This window comes from Microcaecilia unicolor, chromosome 9 (assembly GCF_901765095.1).
Source record: "Microcaecilia unicolor chromosome 9, aMicUni1.1, whole genome shotgun sequence".
NCBI classification, from domain to species: Eukaryota; Metazoa; Chordata; class Amphibia; order Gymnophiona; family Siphonopidae; genus Microcaecilia; species Microcaecilia unicolor.
Genome location: NC_044039.1, coordinates 88,264,888 through 88,288,108, shown reverse-complemented (window position 1 = coordinate 88,288,108; position 23,221 = coordinate 88,264,888). Strand labels below are relative to the sequence as shown.

Sequence of the window (23,221 nt, the reverse complement as noted above, 5' to 3'; positions counted from 1 at the left end):
CAGTAATCCAGTCTTGATGTTATCATGGCATGCATAAACTGGGATAAGATTTACCTTCTCGATGTAAGGAGAGAAGCAGCTTAGCTGTGGCAAATAGTAGAAGCAGCTTTTGAAGGTTGCTTGGATTTGGGGAATCAGAGTAAATGTTGAATCTAACTGTATTCCAAGGTTCCTGAATTGTGATTTGAGGGGGAGTTTGTACTTCCCAAAAGGGATTTTGATGTCAGGTATGTATCCATTTGTGTTAGGGTCCCAGAGAAGCTCGGTTTTACTTGGGTTCAGGCAAAGTTTGTTGTGTTTAGCCCATTCTTGAATTGATGTTAGACAGGTAATCTGCTTATTCAAGGCTGTAGGTAAGTCAGGTTCAATGGGTATGGATAGCTGCACATCAGCCGCATAGATGTAGAACCAAGTGTCCATAGACCGAATCAGCTCAGCTAGTGGCTTGAGGTAGATATTAAAGAGAATAGGTGACAGTATTGATCCTTGTAGTACCCCGTAGATCAGTGTCCATGGTCGTGATGAGTTGCTGCCAAACATTATGGATTGTTGTCTGTCTGATAGATAGGACCTGAACCAGGCAAGTATTGTTCCATTGATACATGTTTCTATCAGTCGTGCTAGCATGATATCATGATCCACAGTGTGAAAAGCTGCTGAGAAATCTAGCAATACTAACACCGAGGTGAATCCCCTGTCTCGGTTGCTGTGAAGATCATCTAGTAGGGATACGAGGACCGTTTCTGTTCCATAACCAGGTCTGAATCCAGATTGACATGGATCTAGACAGGTTCTCTCTTGTAGCCAATCATTAAGTTGAACATAGACTTTTTGTTCTATGAGTTTCCCTAGGAATGGGATGTTGGATACTAGCCGGTAACTTTCAAGTTTGTCTTGGTCAAGGATGTTTTTCTTTAGCAAAGGGCGAACCACTGCCCTTTTTAATGCTGTTGGTAGTTGCTCGTAAGAAAGAGAGGTGTTCACAATTTTTGTGGCACCTTCTATGAGGCCCATACTTCACAGCTGCATTATCTTTGATGGGTAGGGGTCGAGGGAGCAGGTAGTTGGTCGACGGTCTTTTAGGAGTTTGTCAAGGCTCTCCTCTGTCATTGGGTTAAAGGTGTCCCATCTATCTCTGTCAGGAGGGAGCAAGTTTGTGCACCCCTGGTTAACTGGTTGGGGACTGGGTGGGATTGCCTGTAAATTCTGGCATAGACTTTTAATTTTGTTGGCAAAGTATGCAGCAAAATCACTGCAGTTCAGTTTAGACTGGGCAGGGTGGTTCTGTTGTGGGGGTTGCAGTAGGCTGTTTACTATACTGAACAACTGCTTGGTAGAATTAGCAGCCTGTGCAATGCATTGAGAGAAATACTGCTTTTGGTTGCTATTAAGGCTTGGCGGTACTTTGCCATGTGCTTCCTACAGTTAGCCTGTCTTCATCCAGGCGAGATTTATACCATCTCCTTTCCAGTTTCTGTCCTTCGCATTTAAGGATCCGAAGTTCTGGAGAAAACCAAGGTGAGTATTTGTGAGTGGGGCATAGTGGTGCTGTTTTCTCTAAGGTCTTGGCTAAGTGTGTATTCCAGATGCCAACCTGTTCTAACACTGTATTTGTCTTTTCATCCACATGTGGATAGACCAAGGCCTCTAGGAAATTCTCAACTGTCAGCTTTTTTTTTGTCTCTGATCTCCTTCCAAACTCTGGGAGGTGCCATTTGTTTCAGGTGGTCACTTAGGGAAAATTTAATTATAAAATGGTCTGACTATGACAAGGGTGTTATTTCAATACTGTTATCCCAGAATTCTAGGATATCCACCCCTTTGTAGAATACCAGGTCTAGTATGTGATCCTTTTCATGGGTTGGAGAATTGATCACCTGTGTAAATCCTAGTGCTGTTGTGTCCAGAAAGGTGACTGTGGTGGTATCTGGGGTTTCAATGTGTAGATTGAAATCTCCCATGATCACCAGCATAGGGTAATTCAGGGTCACTTGAGTAATCAGGTCTAGGAGTTCTTGTACAGATAATGTGTTGTTATGAGGTGCTCAGAATACCATGAACATCCAGATTGGTTTGTTCTCTTCAAGTTGGATTAAAAGAGATTCCGATTCATGTAGCTGGGGGGTGGATATTCTGCATAGTTTGATTGTATCCTGAATCAGGACTGCTACCCCTCAACCCTGTCTTCCTGGTCGTGGTTGATATTGGATGTTGAAACCTGTTGGGCATAGTTCAGTCAGTGGTAAACCCCCACTTTCATCTAGCTAGGTTTCACTTATTCCTAGGATGTCAAGATGCTGTTCATGTATGGCATCATGGATCACTGAGGATTTCTTTGCAGCGTATCTGTCATTTACCAGTCCTATAGTTCCCAAGGGTAGTCTGAAGGGTGCTAGGGGTATCTTTGGTGTGGCAATGAGGTGATCATTTAAGTACTCTTATGTAGGTGTTTGACCTCTTGCACTTTTGACTTCTCTTTGGTGGGGATTATGGTTTCCTCTCCCACTCACCACTGGGATGCTCGAAATCTCATGGTCTGTGGGACCAAGGCACATTTTTTGTGTTAGAAGTTAGTTAGACAAAATTTCACTGGGGGGCACTGCAGTGCACCCTGTGAAGTTCACCCTGTGGATCAGCAATCTTACTAGTTGGCAATGCAGGGCTAAGGCTTTAAATAATCTAAAAGAACATATCTTTTTAAAGTTGTAAATTCAGACCAGGTCTGTGAGATCAAAGACTTCCAGCAATAGACAAACAAATGGCTGTACTTAGCACTTCTATGTGAATTTCTTTGGAGACTTAATGCAAAGGGGTTGGGGTTGATAGTTGACTTTAGTTTTAAGGAATCTAACAGATTCAGAATTTTAGAAATAGTTATATAGTTATATAGTACTGAAACAGTAGTTGCCGCCTTCCTAAGTGAACCCTATGGTATTCTAAATAAAGGTAATATTGCCCTGAGTATTTCTTTAGACCTTTCCACCACCTTCAACTTAGTAGAACATTCACTTCTCCTATCTTGCTTGTCTCAAATTGGGCTTTCTGGGTTAGTTCTCAATTGGTTCACTTCTTTTCTCAGGGAGCACTCTTTTTTTGTCAGTTTTCAGTCTAGGGCAGGGGTTCTCAACCCAGTTCTCGGGACACACATAGCCAGTCAGGTTTTCATGATATCCACAACAAATATGCATGAGATATATTTGCATACAATGGAGGCAGTGCATGCTAATTTATCTCATGTATTTTCATTGTGAGTATCCTGAAAACCTGAGTGCTTAGGTGTGCCCTGAGGACTGGGTTGAGAACCCCTGATCTAGGATATCTTCCCCCACTCTTACTTGTGGTGTCCTACATGGATCTATCCTCTCACCACTCCTGTTTAATATCTACCTCAGTCTCCTGGCAACTCTTATTCAATCACATAACATCAAGGCATTCCTATATGTCATGATATATTGTTGATTTTTCCAGCCTCCACTACTGATATTGTCCTTGATCCATTGCAATCTTATCTTGAGTCTCTTGCTATATGGTTAAAAGAACACAATTTAGTTTTAAATCCGACAAGACAACAACACGCTGGATAAACTGGGGTATTATTTCACCCGTGATGCCCTTAAGACTTATTAACTTACTAATAGCACCTATTCTATCATTTCATTATCTGGGGGTCATTCTCGACTCCAAATAACATTTTCACGAACAAATCTCTGCAGTAGTTACAACTGGTTTTCTGTCTCTGCGCAGACTGCACTACCTGCGTAGCTTTATTGATTTCTCAGCATTTAACATTCTTATCCAGGCATTCCTGATATCCCAGCTGGATTACTGCAATGTAATCTATGCCGGAATCCCTTCCTATCAAGCCAAATGCATGCAGATTCTCCAATAAACAGCCATTAGGCCCTTTTGTCATGCTAGGAAATTCGAACATCTCACCATCCTTTTCCTTCTCCTACACTGGCTGGCTTCCCTTTCACTACCAAGTTCTTTTTAAGATGTTTTAAAATCCCACAATGTAGGTGTTCCACTTTACCTTACTTCCCTGACTCTTCCAAGACTGACAGGGATCTGAGCACCCGGGCAGAAGGGGTCATATAATAGAATGCCATAGTTTAAATACCTTCAATTAAAGGGCTTCTAGGTCCCCTATACTAAATTTGAAACATGCTACTGAAAAAGTGCACTGTCAAAGGTCTTGTCTCAAAACTTTTACGACATTTTAGTAGGAAGCTTCAGTGATCCCTTGCTGAAGTGATCTCTTGCTGAGAATTATACAAGACTGAGCTAAGTGATCTAGTCCCAAATTTTTATATGGGTCCTTTTACTGCGTTAGAGAGGGGACCTTTTACAAAGGAACGGTAGGGATACCGCACAGGTAGCGTGTGCCAAATTGGCCCTACCGCTGGGGTAGCAAAGGAGCCCAGCTATAGTTCCAAAGTTGGTGCATGCAGTTTCCCATGGTAGAAAATAATTTTCTATTTTCTACCGCGGAGGTGTTCCTAGCGGTAATCAGTAGTGGGCCACATTGCTGCAGGCTGCCTAATTACCGTGGGATTAGCACATGAGCCCTTACCGCCAAGTAAATAGGAAGCAATAAGGGCTCTTGCGGTAAATGGCCAAGTGCTAATTTTGGACTCAGTGCCTGGCCATTATTGCCATAAATAGAAATTTGGCTTTTTGGCAGACACACTAAAACGTGGCCTGAGTGCATGGGAAAATCACTCCCTAAAAGTAGCACAGGCCACATCTTAATGAATGGGCCTTTGTAAAAGGACCCCTGAGTTAGGTGCTAATGTGTGCCTAAGGCAGAATGCACTAAAGCATTATGCATTAGTTTGCCATGTGTGTGCAAATTGTGGGGTCCTTTTACGAAGCTGTGGCATAAGGGGGCCTGCGCTGGCATCGGTGCATGTTTTTGACCCGCGCCAAGGCCCCCTTTTACTGCAGCAGGTAAAAGGCAAGTTTTTTTTAAAGAAATGGATGTGTGGCAAGTGAATCACTTGCCACGTGCCCATTTTGAGTGGGAGCACTTTACTGCCGCCCACTGAGGTGGCGGTAAGGGCTCCCACGCTACCCCGGTGATAACCAGGCAGCACACAGCACTGTCCTATTAATGCCTGGTACACACCGGCGCTTCAAAAATAAAAATATTTTTGTAGCGCCGGAAATGGCAAGCACAGGGTGTGGGAACTACAGTCGGGCTGCTGTGGTAGCACGGCGGTACTTCCCTTTTAGCGAGAAGTAAGCCTGCGTTAGGCCGCTTCGTAAAAGGGCCCCTGTATTTTTTTTGAAGGACATGTCAAGGGCAGAGAGTTGTAATTCCTGCACTAACCATTTAGTATATCTACATTACCATGCACTAACGTGCTAGCGCACAGTTAAAGCATGAGTCCTTACTGCCTACAAATTAGGTGGTGGCAAGCACTCACGTAGCAATTTTTGAAAATGGCTGCACACTAATGGAAACAATAGCACATGACTATTAACGTAAAAAAATAGAAAACCAGGGATTTTACAGCTGCGGTTCAAATGGCCTTAGCAGGTCTTTTACAAAGGCGCACTAGCGATTATAGTGCACGCTAAATATGAGCCGCTCATAGGAATATATGGGCATCTCTAGTATTTGGCGCATGATTATTTTTAGTGCATGCTAAAAATGCTAGCACGCCTTTGTAAAAGGACCCCTTAGTGCGCAGAAATGACCCACACAAGGGCATGTTAAGGCCAATTTTTTACTGCAGCTTAGTAAATGGACTTCATAAATTGCTATGTAACACCAGGCAGGAGAACAGCTATTATAAAGGTAGCATTATACCCTTGTTTTAAAAAAAATGCTATGTAAACCTGATAACTCTATTAAAAAAAAATATGTCTCCCAAATGAAGAATGGCTTTAATGTGTCTTTCCTTTTTGCCTCAGCAGTCTGAAGATTGTTGCTTTGTATCCCTTCCAGCTTCCAGCCCCAAAATCTATTCCTTTGAACGGAGAATCCATTATGATAAGGTGATTTCTTCTCTCCTGGGATCCTCTGTCACCATATATGTATTCTTCATGGTAGTTCACCATAAAGTCTGTCACCTGTGGGACTCTATCCAACTGCCAGCATCATAAAAGAATTGTGCAGCCTGGGGTATGACTTTTTAACTCATGTGACTCAAGCTTCTCTCTCGGCTATAATACAATTTGTGTTGTATGGTATGTTTTATATACACTGTTTTGGTCACTTAGGGGCCCTTTTACTAAGCCGCACGCCAAAATGGAGTTACCGCCCGGCTACCGTGTGGCTCTTGCGACAATTTCATTTTTGGCATGCATTCGATACGCGCATCCGAAAAATAATTTTCGGATGCGTGTATCGGACGTGCACCAAGTGGCATTTGACGCACATAGGTCATTACCACCCAATTACCACGTGAGACTTTACCGCTAGGTCAATGGCTGGCGGTAAGGTCTCAGACCCAAAATAGCAGCGCACCAATTTTGATTTTGCCGCATGTCCATTTTTGGCAAAAATTTTAAAAAGGCATTTTTTTTGCAGGCACGCTGAAAAATGGATCTGTGCACGCCCAAAACACGTGCCTACACTACTGCAGGCCATTTTTCAGCGCACCTTAGTAAAAGGACCCCTTATTTGGGGAAGTGGATTATAAATTGTTATATATAAATTATTAATAAACGACTTAGGACCCTGTTTACTAAGGTGCACTAGTGTTTTTAGCGCATGCTAAAAATTAGCAAGCGCTGTGTAGACGCCCATAGGAATATTATGGGCATTAACATGGTTAGTTCACGCTAATGTTTAGCACATGCTAAAAACGCTAGTGTGCCTCTAGCGCAGTGTAGTAAACAGGGTCCTTATTGTTCTTGTCTAATTTGAACCCACTGTTACATTTTACAGTTTACTCACATTTGATATACTGCCCATCAAACATATAAATGGCAAGTGACCGACTCACCTGCAAATGCGCAGTAGAGACTTCCCTCTCTGTCCCGCCCTCGCATCAAGATGTGATGACGTCAGAGGGCGGAACAGGAAGGGAAATGGAGTCGGACTGTTGGACGCTGCCGCTGGAGCCTGGAAAAGAACATCACACGCACCAACCTCCACCCTCCCCCTCATCCCCGCCGCCACTCCCGCCCCCCTCCGTATCGGGACCCCTGCACTGACCTGACAGTGCCTCTCACCTCCGTGTGGAAGCGCTGCAGGCAGCAGCAGAGCGATCTGCTGCTGCCTGCAGCACTTTCACACGGAGGTGAGAGGTGCTGTCAGGTCAGTGCAGGGGGCCCGGCACGGAGGGGGGAGGGAGCGGTGCTTAGGAGGGTAGCTAGAAACCTCGCCCGTTTTAACGGGCTTAACGGCTACTTGAATATATCTTAGCGCTTGTTCTTGAAATCCTCGGAGGCAGTAGAGGTAAAATTGATGGACTGTGCCTTTAAAGGAAAGTTCTTTGAATTTTTTCAACTCTGCCTTAAGATGAGCAACCACCATCTTCAGTTCAGAAAGGTGGGCACAAATACCTGTGTGCAACAGACTGACCAATCAGAGTCCCATTTTGCAAATTGCGCAAAAGGGTGTTTCAAACATTATATTAATCGTGGCTGGTATAGGAAGGATACTTGTGCATAAAGGAGGGACTTGCTTTAAGTTACATTACCGTTAGCACCAGTATAAGTCTGTCTGGATTTTCATGTACTTTCTCAAGCCAAAAATGTTGGTAGGTGATCAGGAAGAAATTGCTAATTTTGTGTCTAGAGAAAAGCATATAGGTTTTCATTTAAGAACTAACCACAGAAAATAAACACCAGCATCAGTCTTAAGAATATCTTGTGGAGAAGAAAAAACAGTTACACTATTTCGTTCTCTTATTAAGCAAAGAGGAATATACTTAGCAACTTTCAAATCCATTTCTGCACATAGAGCAGGATTTGGTATGTAGAAACAGGACTTTTGCAAATTGTCATAAACCACAAGAGAGGCAAAGTAAAGTGGATTCAAGGACACAGGAGTCAAGTTCGGGCACAGTTTATTAAAAAATCAAATATCAGACATGGAGAAAATATCTTTGTCAGGGGAAAAAATACAAAAAGAACAAATATAGAGGTCCTTTTATTAAGGTGCATCGAAAAGTGGCCTGTGCTGGTGTATTGGACGCGCACAGGTCCATTTTTCAGCGCACCTGCAAAAAAGGCCTTTTTTTAAAGCCGAAAATGGATGTGCGGCAAAATTAAAACTGGCGCGTGTCCATTTTGGGTCTGAGACCTTACCGCCACCCATAAATCTAGCGGTAAAGTCTCACACATTAACCGAGCAGTAATTGTCAGCATGTGTACAATGCTGATTACCACCCAGTTAGCGCCGCATGCCAGAAATTTTCCTGGCCTCACAGTGCGCGCTGGTAGAAAATGAAATTACTGCCAGGGCCATGCAGTAGCCGAGCGGTAGTTCAAAATTGACGTGTGAAGGACACTTGTACGCGCCTACACAGCTTAGTAAAAGGACCCCTCATACTTTACAAATGTAAACAAATATTTAACAATATAAATCACGCCTTTATGGGGAAGAATGCCCCATTTTGATTTGGGGTTGAAGACTGAATGTGGCAAAATATTGTTTGGTTATGACCTATTTTTGGTAGACTCATTATTTTGCCACGCTGACAGCAGCATTTTGTGGAGTTCAGAATTATACATGATGCAGATACATAGGATTATATTATGTGTCATTACTTTTGGTTGTTTAAAATATTTAAGATATGCACGGGTGACTCTTTGATATCTTTCAGTGGTAATTTGGGTAAATTTGATGATATAAAGTTCATGATGCTCCTTTAAAGTGAATAACACAGTTATACGCTTCTATGGGGAGGAATGTCATCAATAAATCCGTTTTGAATCTAAGTTAAGGGATGAATGCATGCAGCTGCATATTGTTTGGTTAAGAATTGGTTTTGGCGAGCTCAGTAGTTTGCCATAATAACAATCTGGTCTTTTGGCGTTATTGGGTTTTATTGAATGTCTTTAACTTTTGGTTTTATTGGTGTGTTGTGATACAGTGGTTTTTAAATGTAGATAGCTCATGCCGTGGTGTTGTTGAGAAGAAATTTTGATCCATATTGCCACTTATTGATAGGAACCTTTATATATATATAGCTAGATAGATATAGATATATAAAATCAAATCAATTCTTGTATACCACTAATATCCCCTTTCCAGGGTTCAATGCTGTTTACATTCTTGGTGAGACAAAAGTTGATAATGCTAATGTGAGGTATGAGAACAATTAGAGACCACTGGTGTAATGCATGAGACCATAAACATTATAGGAAAGGATAATGGGTGATACTAGGAGGTAGAAGTCAATGGATTGTTATGAAGCAGTCTTTGGGAAGAGAAAGGTTTTTAGCCTCTTCCTGAAGCTAAGGTGTTTTCTGTTCTGCTGCAAATAGGTAGAGAGTTCCATATTTTAAATCCAAGTACAGGGAATAGTAAACTGAAAATCTTCTAATTTCGAATTGTCTTTTGAAACAGTGACGCTAGCATCAGTTGTTCTTTCAGTCTGTTAGACTGGACCAAACATAGAGAAGCGGTCTTAGTCAGCAGTTCAGAGGTGAAACCCTGTAAGAATTGAAAAACTAAACAAGCAGCTTTGAACCTGAGTCGTTCTGCTATGGGAAGCCAATGCAGTTTGTTAAGATGAGTTGAAACACTAGTATATCTATTCAATCTGTATATTAGTCTAGCAGCTGTATTCTGTATGATTTGCAGTGTTTTCTGATATTGACTCTCTATACCAAGAAATAGAACATTACAGTAATCCAAGTGAGGTAGGACTAACATTTGGACTAGTAGTGCAATGGCTTTCTGGTCGAAGCATGATCTGACTAGATGTACAGGTAACTCTCTCATTTGAATAGTGTTTTCTGCCATAGCTGGTTAATATGAGAAGAGAAAGTGAGTGAAGAATCAAGCAAGACCCCTAATACTCTGGTTTCAGACTTGACTGTAAAGCTTTGACCATTGGATAAAGATATTGATGATGGGAACTCAACTTCCTGATTTCAGAACTATAGGATCTTGGTTTCTTGTGCATTCCATTTCAGTTTATTGGTCAGAGCACAGGCAGTCACACCTTTGCTACAGACTGAATTTGTATCTTTGTTTGATGCTGTCACTGGTAAGAGAAGCAGAATGTCAACCGCGTAGAATAATTGTAGTTCATTAAGACCCAGGTGTATTGAGGCAAGGGATGACATAAAGAGATTGAACAGGATAGGTGAGAAGGGACCCTGCAGTTAGGAGACCAGTAGTTGGAAAGTTGGTTGTTTTGCTTCACAGAATAGCTTTGATTTGAAAGGAATTCACTGAACCATTTGATTATAGTCCTTGTTATTCCTATCTGGTCCAGGTGTTTGAGTAGCAATGTATGGTCAACCGCATTGAACGCCACTGATATATTGAATTGAAGAAGAATTACTTGGTCACCTTTGTATAGGTGTTGTTTGAACATATATAGTTAGAACTAGCAACAATGTTTCCATACTATGTGACGATCTGAAGCCGAATTGTGACCAGTGTAATATAGAACATTTTTCCAGATATAACGAGAGTTGTTTACTGATGTAGGTTTATAATACTTTATTAAAAATGGCCTCTGGATGGTAGTTTGCAGACGATGTTACTTCTAGCCTGCAAATGTCTAGGAGAGGCATCAGACATCATAAGAAGCAGCACAAAAGGTTTTTTGACACTGATAAGTCTAGTCCATAAACTTTGGCATTGGAAACACCAGTCTTCATGTTTCCAAGAGCTGCACTGGACACTGGGGATGCATCAATATTGAGAGTGTCTCAACTACCCTCAACATCGAGTGTCAACAGAGGCCACCAGGATCAGGCATCATCTGATCCCCTCCTGAGGAAGAGAAAGGATTTGTTCTCATCCTCATCAGCACCAAGGGATGCAGATGCGGGGCATTAGGCAAAAGCAAAGGAGCACCAACATTGATTCGCCTTGCTTAATGCATCAAGACACCAAGGTCTCCGGTGCCCTTGAAGCACCCCCAACATAGGAGTGATTCACCCTCCAAAACATTGGAGGGTGGTGTGCTAGACTCCAAGTTGCTGAGACATTACACCTGATATACCCCAAATATCTTGGCTAGTAGCCCTCAAGAAGCATGTCATGGACAGATTTGAGGAATGCATGGAGCACTTTTTTGCTAGTGAAGAAGCTATGGCTTTGAGAGCACTAATACTTGCAAGTCGTGCATTGACACCGAGGCCTTAAAAGACATTGGGGTTGGTACACACTGTGTACGTGTTAATCTACAGCCCTTCAGGGAAAGCTAACAGAGGCATCTCCTGTTGAGTATTTTTATTAGTCAGATTCTGAGCACTCCTGGGTATCTGGAGAAGATCCAGAGGGCTTCTCAGAGGAGAGGTCCACTGATCTACTTTCAGATCCTTCTCCACCACTTGAGAGATGAACATCTTCCCTGGAAGAGCTGTCTTCCTTTCCATTTGATACAGGAAATGGCCAAGTGTGTCACATTTCAGTTGGAAACTGAGGATGAGCCCAGGGCAGAAACAATGGATATCCTCCAGTTCGAAGACCCCCCAAAGGAAGTTGTGACAATGCCTGGGCACAGAATTCTTAAACAAGTACAGATGAAAATGTGGGAGACAGCCCTTTCTGTACAACAGGTGAACAAGAAGGTCGACTCTAGGATTCAAGAAGCTCCAGCTTCCTCACTATTCCTCGATGGTTTAATACTCTCTCAAAAAAGCCCAGAGTATGAAGACTCACTTTTCAGTGCCCCTGGGGAAAGAGGTGAGGAACTTGGAATCTTTTGGGAAAAAATTATTTCAGAATGCTATTCTTACATCTCATATAGCTTCTTACCAGCTCCCAATGAGTCCCCAAGTGAAAACAAGGGATGAGCTTTTTGACTGCCTTCAGCAGTGTATACCTTCAATCTCCGTAACTGTTCAGATGACCTTCTGGTAGGAGGGAAACTGAAATGTTTCCAAAATGGCCTCTTATCAGCTCAGACTGGTGGGTTCTCAAATTTGTCAGCTAGGTTACCATCTGCAATTGGATAGAATTCCTCCAAAATTAAGCTCTCAGCCTCAGGAAATGCTTAAAAAGGAACTCTCTCCTCCTAGAGGCCAATGAGATCCAACCCATTCCACCAGGGGAAAGAGGGAATGGATTTTTTTCCAAGTATTTTCTAATCACAAAAAATACAGGGGGAATTTATCCATCCTAGACCTATGGCCCCTGAACAACTACCTAGCCAAAAAAAGGATAGCTTCTTTAGGCACCCTGATGCTGTTGATTCAAAAAGGAGATTGGTTATGCTTTCTGGACTTAAAAGATGCTTATACTCACATTCAGAAACATCACAATCACAAGAACTATATCAGATTCCAAATAGGGAAGCACCACTTCCAGTATCGCATATTACCATTTGACCTCACATCAGCATCAAGAGTATTCACAATCTGCTTAGCAGTCACGGCAGCATCTTTACACAGACTTGGAGTGCATATGTTTCCCTACCTAGAGCACATCAGAAGGTGAAATGCACATGACCATATGGGTACTAGAGCTACTAGGGTTTGTCACAGCTAAGTCCATGACAATGATTGGACTTTATAGGAGCCCTGCTAGACACAACTCAGGCTTACACATTTCTTCTGCAGCAGTGGATCAATGCTCTGATTTCAGTAGTCACAGAAGTGCAACAGAGTCAGCAGAAGTCAACTCAGCAGATGTTGCAAATGCTGGGTCACACTGTCCTAGCAACTCCCATGGCACACTTTAATTTGAGGAAGTCTCAATATGCCCTGTCTTCCCAATGGACATAAGCCAGAGGGAATCTTCAGGATGTGATTTCTATCATTGCTCCTCTCAAGGAGTCTCTGTCTTGGTAGATAGTTCAATTCAAACAGGTGAAAGGAATACCCTTCCAAATTCCTCTATTTCAAAAAACATTAATGGCAGACACATCCAAACTGGGATGGAGAGCTCAGGTACATGCATTCCACACTCAGGGTCTGTGGTCTGCTCACAAGAAACATCAACAAATAAACTTCCTGGAGCTCAGAGCAGTATGGAAAGCTGTAAAGGCTTTCAGAGATCAGTTAGCAAATCAAATCATTCTAATTCAAATAATCAGGTGGCAATGTACCATATCAACAAGCAGGGAGGCATGGGTTTGTACCTTCTGTGTCAGGAAGTAGTCAAGGATATGGATGTGTGTCATCCCCTAGAGGATATCACTCAGAGCCACATATCTGGCAGGGTGGACAGACTGAGTCAGGTTCTGCAACCTCAGAGATAGTCTCTGGACATGGATGTAGCCCAGAAGGTTTTTCGAGAGTGGGGTACCTCCTCAATAGATCTTACATGCATATGTAAGGAGGGGATGATGTCCCAGTTGCGAGGTGGTCTATAAACAGATTCATACCCCAGGGAACCCACGGGAAATTGTTTTCTCCACAGACAAGCAGGGGGATGCAGTCACACTCAAATGTGATATCTTCTGATGATGCTCGTGTGCAGAGCTCTCCCCAACTTTCTCTCTCTCTCTCTCCCCTCAGTCTCACCAATACGTTAGGCAGCTCTCCTTGTTTCCAACTCTCCTCACGATAGTTTTTCTTTATTTGCCAGTATGCAGGCCACTTTCACTTTCTTGTCGCTGACATCTTCTCTTTGGCCCTTTTTTCTTCTTCTCAGTCAGATATCATAGGAAGTGTAAAATCATCAAGTATTACTCCTGCACAGCAAGTCATTACCTTGCCTTCAGTGGAAGGGGACTCTGAAGCACAAAGCTTACAGAATTGAGATTGTTGCTTTACTCCACCCCCCCCCCCCCCTAATGCTGCATGATTTTTCTGCCATCTTATTCATGGGACAACAGCAACATCTCAAATAAACAAATACTTTTAAAGCAAAAGGTAAAGAAGCACTGTGTCCAACAAACTATGAGTAAACAAAGAAAACGTCACTTCTATCAACTGTCTATATGGAAAAAACCCTTTTTCATTCAACCTATCTCAAGATGCTAAGAACTCAGGTGTAAGAGTGCTAGCAGCATCTGGACATGACCAATATCAGTTCTCTTATAACTCAGTAATTTCTGAGGCAGTTTTAAAAACAAGTAAAACTTCTAAGAGAACAAAACCCTAAATGCTAGACAAAAAACGTTTAACAGAGGTTGATGCTCAACATGAAAATTATATCTCATCAAGTACAAAAGCTACATTTCAGCAGACCATATTGCAACAGCTTAAAGAGCTTTACAATTCAATTCTAATTCCACAGGACCAAAGTGTTTCCTTACATCTAATCTTTCCAGAATCCAGTAATCACCTAATTCAATCTATGCATGATTTGTATGACACTGCAGAGAGAACTGCAGCAGTGGCTATCTCGGCTCATCAAGCAGCGTGGTTAAGAGCCTCAGGACTCAGGGAAGACATCCATGACAGGAATATAAACAATTTTATCCAAGAAGAAGATATCAACCATGCATAAGACCTCAGGTTCAACACCAACCCACCCAGATGTACATCCAAAATCGATGTCCAAGAGAATGTAAGCTGCAAGCATTATCTACAATACCAACTTCAAAACCTCACTAAGTTTTTTGACTGCATTTCAGTGGGTGAAAGGCTCTGCCACTTCCATCGACAATGGCAAGCAATGGCGGCACAATGCTGACACGCTGCAGAAGTGCTCTTACCTTAATCCTTGTTTTTTCTTTAAACAATAGGCAAACACAGGGGGAAGTCTTCAGCTCAACCTTCTCAATCTCACCAGTGGAAGGTCCTAAAGACAAATCTGTGGCTTCTGTTACAATTTCTGAAGGATCCATTGACCCACTGGACCTGTTGCGAGAGATGTCAGCCTTGCTCAGCCACTGGAGCATGATGTCAACTTGAGCCTGGCTCCTCGTCCACCACCTCTACATTCCCAGCCATACAGTCAGCTGCGTCCTGAGCTCCCTGAGACCCTGCCAGAGAAAGCTGAGTTCCAAGTGGTGAGAGAGGCTTCGAATTCATAAAGTGGAATGATAGAGACTGGCAAGGAGTTAATGCTGGATGCCAGCCTCAGTGGAGGTGTAAGTAGAGGCCTCTCTGGACCAAGGCAACCTGAAACTTTGGACACTGTGTCTATCCAAGGTGAGATAGGGTTTACCTGCTTCTTTGTTGTCCCATCCTGATTCTGTGATCCTTGATGCAATTTGGGAGGTGATAGTAGATTTCGGAAAGACTCTTGCCCAACAAATTCAGCAGCTATCTTCTAATACTATACAGTTGGAGAAGCAGGTTGAGATAATTCCAAGCAACTGGTTCAAGTGTTTCAAAGAGTAGAAATGGTGGAGAAAAAGCTAGAGTTCTTCCAATTATTACAAAATTCTATGAATAACTTGAAGTCAAAAATGGACATTTTTGAAATTATATTAGATATTGTAATTTGAGATTCTAGAACTTTCCACAGTCTCCCATGATTCTACCTCAGGAATTGTTGAAAAGATATTTATTTGAAGTACTGGAGATTCCTGTTGCTAATCTATCGCCATTTACACTGGTATATTATCTCCCAGTTAGAAAGAAGAAGGATTCTTCACTACAAGGAGAGGAGAATTTTCAAATGGATTTGTTAGAGGTTTCAGTTATTTTGGAATATTCTGACTCAGATTCTGTGGTTCTATCTACTTTGGTTGCAACATTAGCTTTATCATCAAATAAAGAATGGCTTCTTAAGGAAGCGAGATAAGCTTTTTCTCAATTGTAAAGTGAGAATCTTTCCAGATATGTCTAAGGAAACACAGAAACAGTCAAACAGTTAAGAGCTTCTGTTTGGTTGAAGTTCCCATATAAATGTATAATCAAACTGCAGTCGATAAAGTATGTCTTCTTTGAGCTTTCTCATCTTTTCACTTTTATTACTTCTAAACAGGCTCCAGCCCAGATATTACTTACTCCAACTCTATGATTCATGTTGTAATAATTTTGAATTTGCACAATTTAAAGGTGTAAGTTACTGAGTGAGGCATGTCATATATGATTTCTAAGTTTCTTTGTTAATTTTATTTCTTACTCTTCCTTTACTCAATCTTGTAGTTCAAGAATTGTGGTCTAATGCACTGCTGGGTTAAAGCTTGTTTGTTTCTGTACATATTTCTTTTTTAAATTTTGTTTACTGGCATTGCTTTTCTGTACAAGTGTATTACTTGGTATGTAATGTTAAAATTACATAAATAAATAAAAACAATGGCAAACAATTACCACACATCATCTGGTTTTGGAAATCATCCAATATGATTACAGACTAAATTGTACCTTCATTCTGCTGAGTCAGGGCCTGATCGCTACATCTTTGCATCTCAGCATTCTAACAGAAGAGATCAACTCCTTACTAAAAGCAAATGCCATAGAAGAATTTACACCAGGCAATGAGGATGGCAGGTTCTACTCAAGATTCTTCCTTATCCTGAGAAAGTCAGAGGCTTACAATCTATCTTGAACTTCTGAGACTTCAATTTTTACTTAAAGAAAGAAACATTCAAGATGGCTGGCTTGCCTCCCTTGATCTAAAGGATGCTTACATGACATCCCAACCACTGGAAATATCTCATATTTACATTCCTACATTGGTACTTCCAATACAAAGTTCTGCCCTTTGGCCTGTCTTCAGGACTGGGAGTTTTCACAAAGTGCCTGGCAGTACTGGCCACTACTCCTGAAAGGCCCTGGTGCAGAGGTCCCTTCAAATAATCAGTCAAAGACAGATATAGGGTGCTCCAACTCTTATTACTGAATATAAGTGCAAAACAGTTACTGCTTTGAGGAAACCTTTCTGACCTAAGGCTGTATGTAGCATTAAATAAATATTATGACACTACACATTGTTTCTTTGTGCATTTTTGGCAGCATCAACAGAAGACATAAGTGAAGAGGTAAAGAAGGAAAAAGGCAAGAAGGTGGAGAATAAAGGGAGAGGTTGATAGGGAAGGGAATAACAGAAAGTGATGAGAGGGAACGGAGTAAAAGAAATGCTGTTTGTAATCATTGCTATGTTATCCACAGTCAAAGAAACAGGAGCACTTACAAAATATCTGGTCTTATCTATTATTTCTCCCTTATCATTCAGAGACAAATGGCTAACCTACTCATACAAAGGATACACTAAAGGTTTGTTATTGTCTAAAATTGTGAGTAAATATATAAAAATTAAATCTCACACCTAGGCAGATTGTATAGGGGAGCCATCCGGAAACATGCCACAACAGCTCGTTTACGCTGCTTAGACAAGAGCTTGTGCCACACCGCCTTCTTTGACCGCAATGGCTGTTCAATCTGTCAATGAAATTAGATTTTTTTAGTTGATCTACACAACTGTCTATAGTAGAGCCTATGCTCACCCCTGAACCTCAGTTCATCATGAACTCTCAGCCTCCCACAAGACCTCTGCACATGATGGGCCCTTCCCCCCACCCCCCTGAAACTCACCCTGGGCTGCTTATCAAAGATCTTTCTATGTGAACTCTCAGCCTACTATAGTATATTAATCTATTGTAAGGCTGTGCCCATCACAGAGTCACTGTTCATCATAGAGCCTCTGTCCACAGATGATCCTGTAACCATTCTTTCACTATATTTTAGTGATACTAAAATAAAAACTTTAAGATGTCAATTGGAATCCTTAGGCACAGGCTCCTGCTATTGATGCAGGCACGATGCAGCAGTGATTTTTCCTACCTGCTCCAGGTGAAAGACAGCAGCTGAGATCTTCTGTACACGTTCCACCACTCGCTCAGGGTCCAGACAATCATCACTCTCACTCTTCTGGACATCTTTGTAAAGGTTCAATTGCCATTTCACAGCTGGGTCATCAGACTGCACACAAGAATATATTGTGTAGTATGAAATAGTGTTGTGAATTCTTTTTTAAGGGAACCAGAATAGCCATTTGTAAAAGTTATGCCAAGCTGCTAATATCTATCATTACATAGCAAAAAATATTTTTTCATTGGTCAAATTGGAGACAGGCTTCAATAACATATCAGAAGGTAGTATTTTCAGTAGAATGAGATGCTGAAGAACAAAGGACCAGTATGGAACTAGAGGAATGGAATGTCGCAAACAGTACAACTGAAAGATAAGTTGGCTCTGGAAAAGATTTTCAGCAGAGGTGGTAGGACATATAACATTGACAGATACAAAGAGGTCAATATTCAAACAGCAGTTATACATTTTGTGCAGTGATAAAGGAAAACTACCATTTTAAAAAATATCTGAGTGCCTAATATATATAGTACTATAAGTATAAGTCCACTATTGGTTAGATTTATAAAAGGGCTCCAAACATTAGGTGCTAAAACATTGAACAAGCAAATATTCTATAACAGCAAAGTTGGGCATATAAACTGTTACAGAATACTAGTGTAAGTCGATTTTTGAGTGCCTAACTTTAAATGCAAGCATTTATGCCATGTCAAAGGCTGGTGTAACTGACTGACAGTATTCTATAAACTTACCTCCAAATTCTATATATGGCACCTTAAGTTGTGTGTACTAATTTGGCCGCATGGCCAAATTGTGTGCACAACTTAATTAACAATAATTGGTACTTAACAACAAATAAGTGGCACTAACTGGCTTTAATTAGAATTTACGCGCACAACTTTCTAGGAGTATTCTATAACGCAGTGCATGTAAATTCTAATGCATGCAGGCAAAGGGGGCGTGGCCTTGGGCATGGAATGGCGGGTTGTGGGCATTTCAAAAAGTTATGCGCACTATTATGGAACACACCTGATCTGAGTGGTATTTAGGCCTGGTTTTAGGTGGCCTAAATGGATGTGCCTAAATTTTAATTGCAAGAACGGCGCGTGAGCATATTCTATAAACTACACCTAACTTTAGGTGTAGTTTATAGAATCACGGTCGGAGAGTCACATGATGTATTGAGAGGGACAGTTGTGTTTTAGTCCTTCTCCAGGGTCCCTTGCCTCGCCGGCAAAGGGTGCCATCTGAAATACCACCTTGCTCTCTTACTTACTTGATAACCACATGGACAAATATATTTACAAGGCAGACAGTGAAATGGCTGGGAAAAATAATAAAAAAGACACTCTAAAGAAGCCTCTATGCCAGCTTCAGATGTTATACTCTGGTCAATTAGATCAGCATGAAGGTCCCTGGAGTAGTGAAGTGGTGGGTGCAGTGCACTTTAGACAGGTGGACCCAGGCCCATATCCTGCCCGTTACACTTGTGGGGGAAACTGTGAGCCCTCCAAAACTCACCAGAAATCCACTGTACCCACTTATAGGTGCCCCCGTCATCCTTAAGGGCTATTGTAGTGGTGTACAGTTGGGAGTAGTGGGTTTTGGGGGGATCAGCAAACAAGATAAGAGAGCAACAGTGAGATGTGTACTTGGGAGCATTTATTTGAAGTCCACTGCAGTGCTCCCTAGGATGCCCCACTGCTCTCCTGGGATGTCTGGGGGACCAGTCTTCTAAAAATGCTGGCCCTTCATCCATCCTGATGGATTGATTTTCTATGTTTTTTCTCTTGGACATTTTTTTTTGTTTTCGAAAATGGTAAAAAAAAACAAAATAGAGAAAGCACAAAACCTTATTCTAAACAGTATTTTTGAAAAAAAAAGTTAGACATTTTCTTTTTTTCAAAAATGACCTTCTTTCCTATTTGGATTTTGGACATTTTGTGCAAAACGTCCAAAATTGGACTTAGATGTCATATTTAAAATGCTCCTTCACATATGCCTTGGAGAGTTTTGCAGAAAACAATTTTATGCATTCACCTTTTATGTCTGATGTACATTATATTTATCCATTTGTTAGGTGATTGGATAAGTTATTGCGATTTTCATTTTGGACATACGACACCTGCTTCCTTAAGTTCATTTATTTAAAAAAAATGTTTATGCATCAATGGTTTTTATGTATTCTTTTATGTAATTAATTTATATGTATGTACGTGTATAGGTAATTTATATCTGTGTCCAATTATTTTTATCAGATCTAATTAGTTTATTCTTCGCCTTTTTGGTTTGATTTATTTGTGATAAGGTTGGTCTTAATTATATGCATATTTGTTAGTGTTTTGTAGAGTCTTGGATCCCTGACGCAGCCCCTCTGGCCAAAACACGGTCTGTGTTGGATCCTAGAACAACTGAATAAAGGACTTTTATGTAATTGCTCACCACATGTGGCTTTGGTTTCTTCTTGTTTCTCCACTGTTTGATTTTTACCTGCAAGAAGATCACTATGAACCCATCCAGGGGATACTGCAGAAATGCCAAGGGTGGCCCATTCCAGAGCTGGAGATTTACCACCGCTATGCTGGAGAATGCTAGATGTTTTTCTCAAGAGCCCCAGCCATGTCTAAAACCAGTTCTGGCCAATGTACATTCCAGAAACTGACATATTCTAATCAATAAATAGAAGATAAAATTTCTTTATCTACTTTTGTTGTTCGGTCATTTAATTTTTCTTATTGAGTTGAACCTAGTCTTGGGTTTCTGCTTTCCTCTGTTTTTTTTATTAACTATCTTACAAGAGTCTCCTTGTCCATTTGGTATTTATTCTTACTCCATGTCCATCATTCATCTTCCTTCTGCTTCCCTTTCCAGCATCTCCCCTCTGTGTCCCTGCTTCTTTCCTCCTGCCATGTTGAGCATCTCCTCTGTGTCCTTATTCTTGCACTGTTTAGCATCTCCCTCTGTGTCCCTATCCCCCCCCCCTCTATTTTGCATCACCCCTCTGTGTTCCTATCTCACCCATGTGTCCAGCATCACAAATCTGTATCCCTATCACCACTCTCCATGTCCCCATCCAGGGCCATACTATGTGCTTTTAATTCCTAATTTGTCACCTGCTTGTAACCTTTATCTTGTCTTCCTCTCTTCAGTTGTCCCTTTCCCCTTATGTCCTATCTGTCTGTCCTACCTTATCCCTTATTTGTCCTGTCTGTCTGTCTTGATTACCCCTTATTTGTCCTGTCTGTCTGTCTTGATTCAGATTGTAAGCTCTTTGGAGCAGGGACTGTCTTTCTTCATGTTAAATTGTGAAGCGCTGTGTATGACTGGTAGTGCTACACAAATGATTTATAGTAGTAGTAGTAGTAGTACAAATGGTGCAGCTGTACAGGATACAAGGGAGGCAAGGAGAACAAAACTACACCCCATCTATGCTTACATAAGTACATAAGTATTGCCATACTGGGACAGAATGAAAGGTCCATCAAACCCAGAGGCCAACAGAGGCCAACAGAGGCCATTCCAGAACACAAGTACCTGGCAAGAGCCCCAAAAAGTGCAATACATTTTATGCTGCTTATCCTATAAATAAGCAGTGGATTTTCCCCCAAGTCCATTTTAATAATGGTCTATAGACCTTGCCTTTAGGAAGCCATCCAAACCTTTCTTAAACCCCACTAAGCTAACTGCTTTTACTATATTCTCTGGCAACGAATTCCAAAGTTTAATTACACGTTGAATGAAGAAATATTTTCTTTGATTCGTTTTAAAATTACTACTTTGTAGCTTCATTGCGTGACCCCTAGTCCTAGTATTTTTGGAAACAGTAAACAAGCGATTCACGTCTACCCGTTCCACTCCACTCATTATTTTATACACTTCTATCATATCTCCCCTCATCCGTCTTTTATCCTAGCCGCTTTAGCCTTTCCTCATAGGGAAGTCGTCCCATCCCCTTTATCATTTTCGTCTCCCTTCTCTGTACCTTTTCTAATTCCACTATATCTGTTTTGAGATGCGGTAACCAGAATTGAACACAATATTCGAGATGCAGTCGCACTATGGAGCAATACAAAGGCATTATAACATCCTCATTTTTGTTTTCCATTCCTTTCCTAATAATATCTAACATTCTATTTGCTTTCTTAGCCGCTGCCACCCACTGAACAAAGGGTTTTAATGTATCATCAATGACGCCTAGATCCCTTTCCTGGTTGGTGACTCCTAATGTGGAACCTTGCATTACGTAACTATAATTCGTGTTCCTCTTTACTATCCCTAGTGTCTCAGCCATACCAGTCTGGACAAGTGGGGTGGGTGCTTTCCTTGAACTTTCCAGTATTTCTCTACCTCCAGCAGAGGGTAAGGGTGTTCAGGCTTGTGCTACTGCTCCGAGGCTTAGTGTCATGGTCCAGCCTAAAGGCTTCACTCCTGGCCGTGATGCAGTGGGTGGGGTTGGAATACTAGGGGGCGTATTGCATAGTTCATATTTATAACTCAGGATGCTTCTGTCTCTAGCCCTCCCTATGTTCAGCTTCTCCCTTCACTCTTCCCTTCCTCCTGCACTGCCCCGTCTGGAGCCAGCCTCTCCTGTCCCCCCGGGGGCCAGCACTCTTCTTTTCCTCCAGTCCCCCAAGGGTCAGCATCTCTCTCTCCTGCCCCACTTCCTGGTGGCCCAGCAGGTGTCCATTTCTCTTCTTCCGCCTCCCTGTGAGTCTAGCAACTCTCCTCTTCCTTCTTTCTCCAAGTCCTGCAAAATCTTCCCTCCTTTCTGCCCTCTCACCCTTGTGGGTCCAGCATCTCCTTCTCTTGCAGGTCCTGCCATCTTTTCTTCTCCCTCTCCCACAACCCCCCCCCCCCCCACAAGGGTCTTTGTCTCTCTCTGTTCCCTCCCTCATGATTTTCCCTCCCCACTAGTCCATGCTTTCACTCTTTGCCTCCATCCTTTGCAAGTTATGGCATCTATTCCTCTCCCTCTCTTCCCCCCACAAGGGACCCTGTTTCTTTTTCCTCGCTCCTGTCCCCCATCCCACCCTTCAGCAGGTTCAGCCTCCTTTCCCAGCAAGTCTCGTCATCTCTTCCCCTGCCCCTATTAGAGCATCAAGTACTTGTTGATGCCCCCCCTCCAGTTCCAGCAATACTTCCACTCTTCTGTCCCTTTATACCGCACCAACATTGCTTTCTGACCAGCAGTGCTGAAGACATGCTGCCTCTGGTTGGCACAGGCCCCTTACCTCTGCCGTGTTCTGCCCGCCACAACCAGGAAATTGTTTCAGAAGAGGTGGGAGGTGGAAAAGAGAAGGGGCCTATGCTGGCCAGAGGTAGCTTGTCTTCAACACTGCTGGCCAGAAAGGCAAAGTTGATGGGTTAGGGTGGGAAGGAGAGAAAGATGCCAGACCATGGGGGCAAGGAGAAGGCAGCTAGG

The 23,221-nt window shown here is 42.0% G+C and overlaps 1 protein-coding gene across 1 annotated transcript in view; it reads right to left on the bottom strand.

Annotated features, from left to right (window-relative positions):
• The window catches only part of RYR3 (ryanodine receptor 3), a 743,078-nt gene that overhangs the window by 215,561 nt on the left and 504,296 nt on the right, over positions 1 to 23,221 (bottom strand). The window contains 2 exon segments of the mRNA XM_030213678.1: positions 17,258 to 17,370; positions 17,773 to 17,910. Coding sequence (XP_030069538.1) covers positions 17,258 to 17,370; positions 17,773 to 17,910 — 251 coding nt within the window.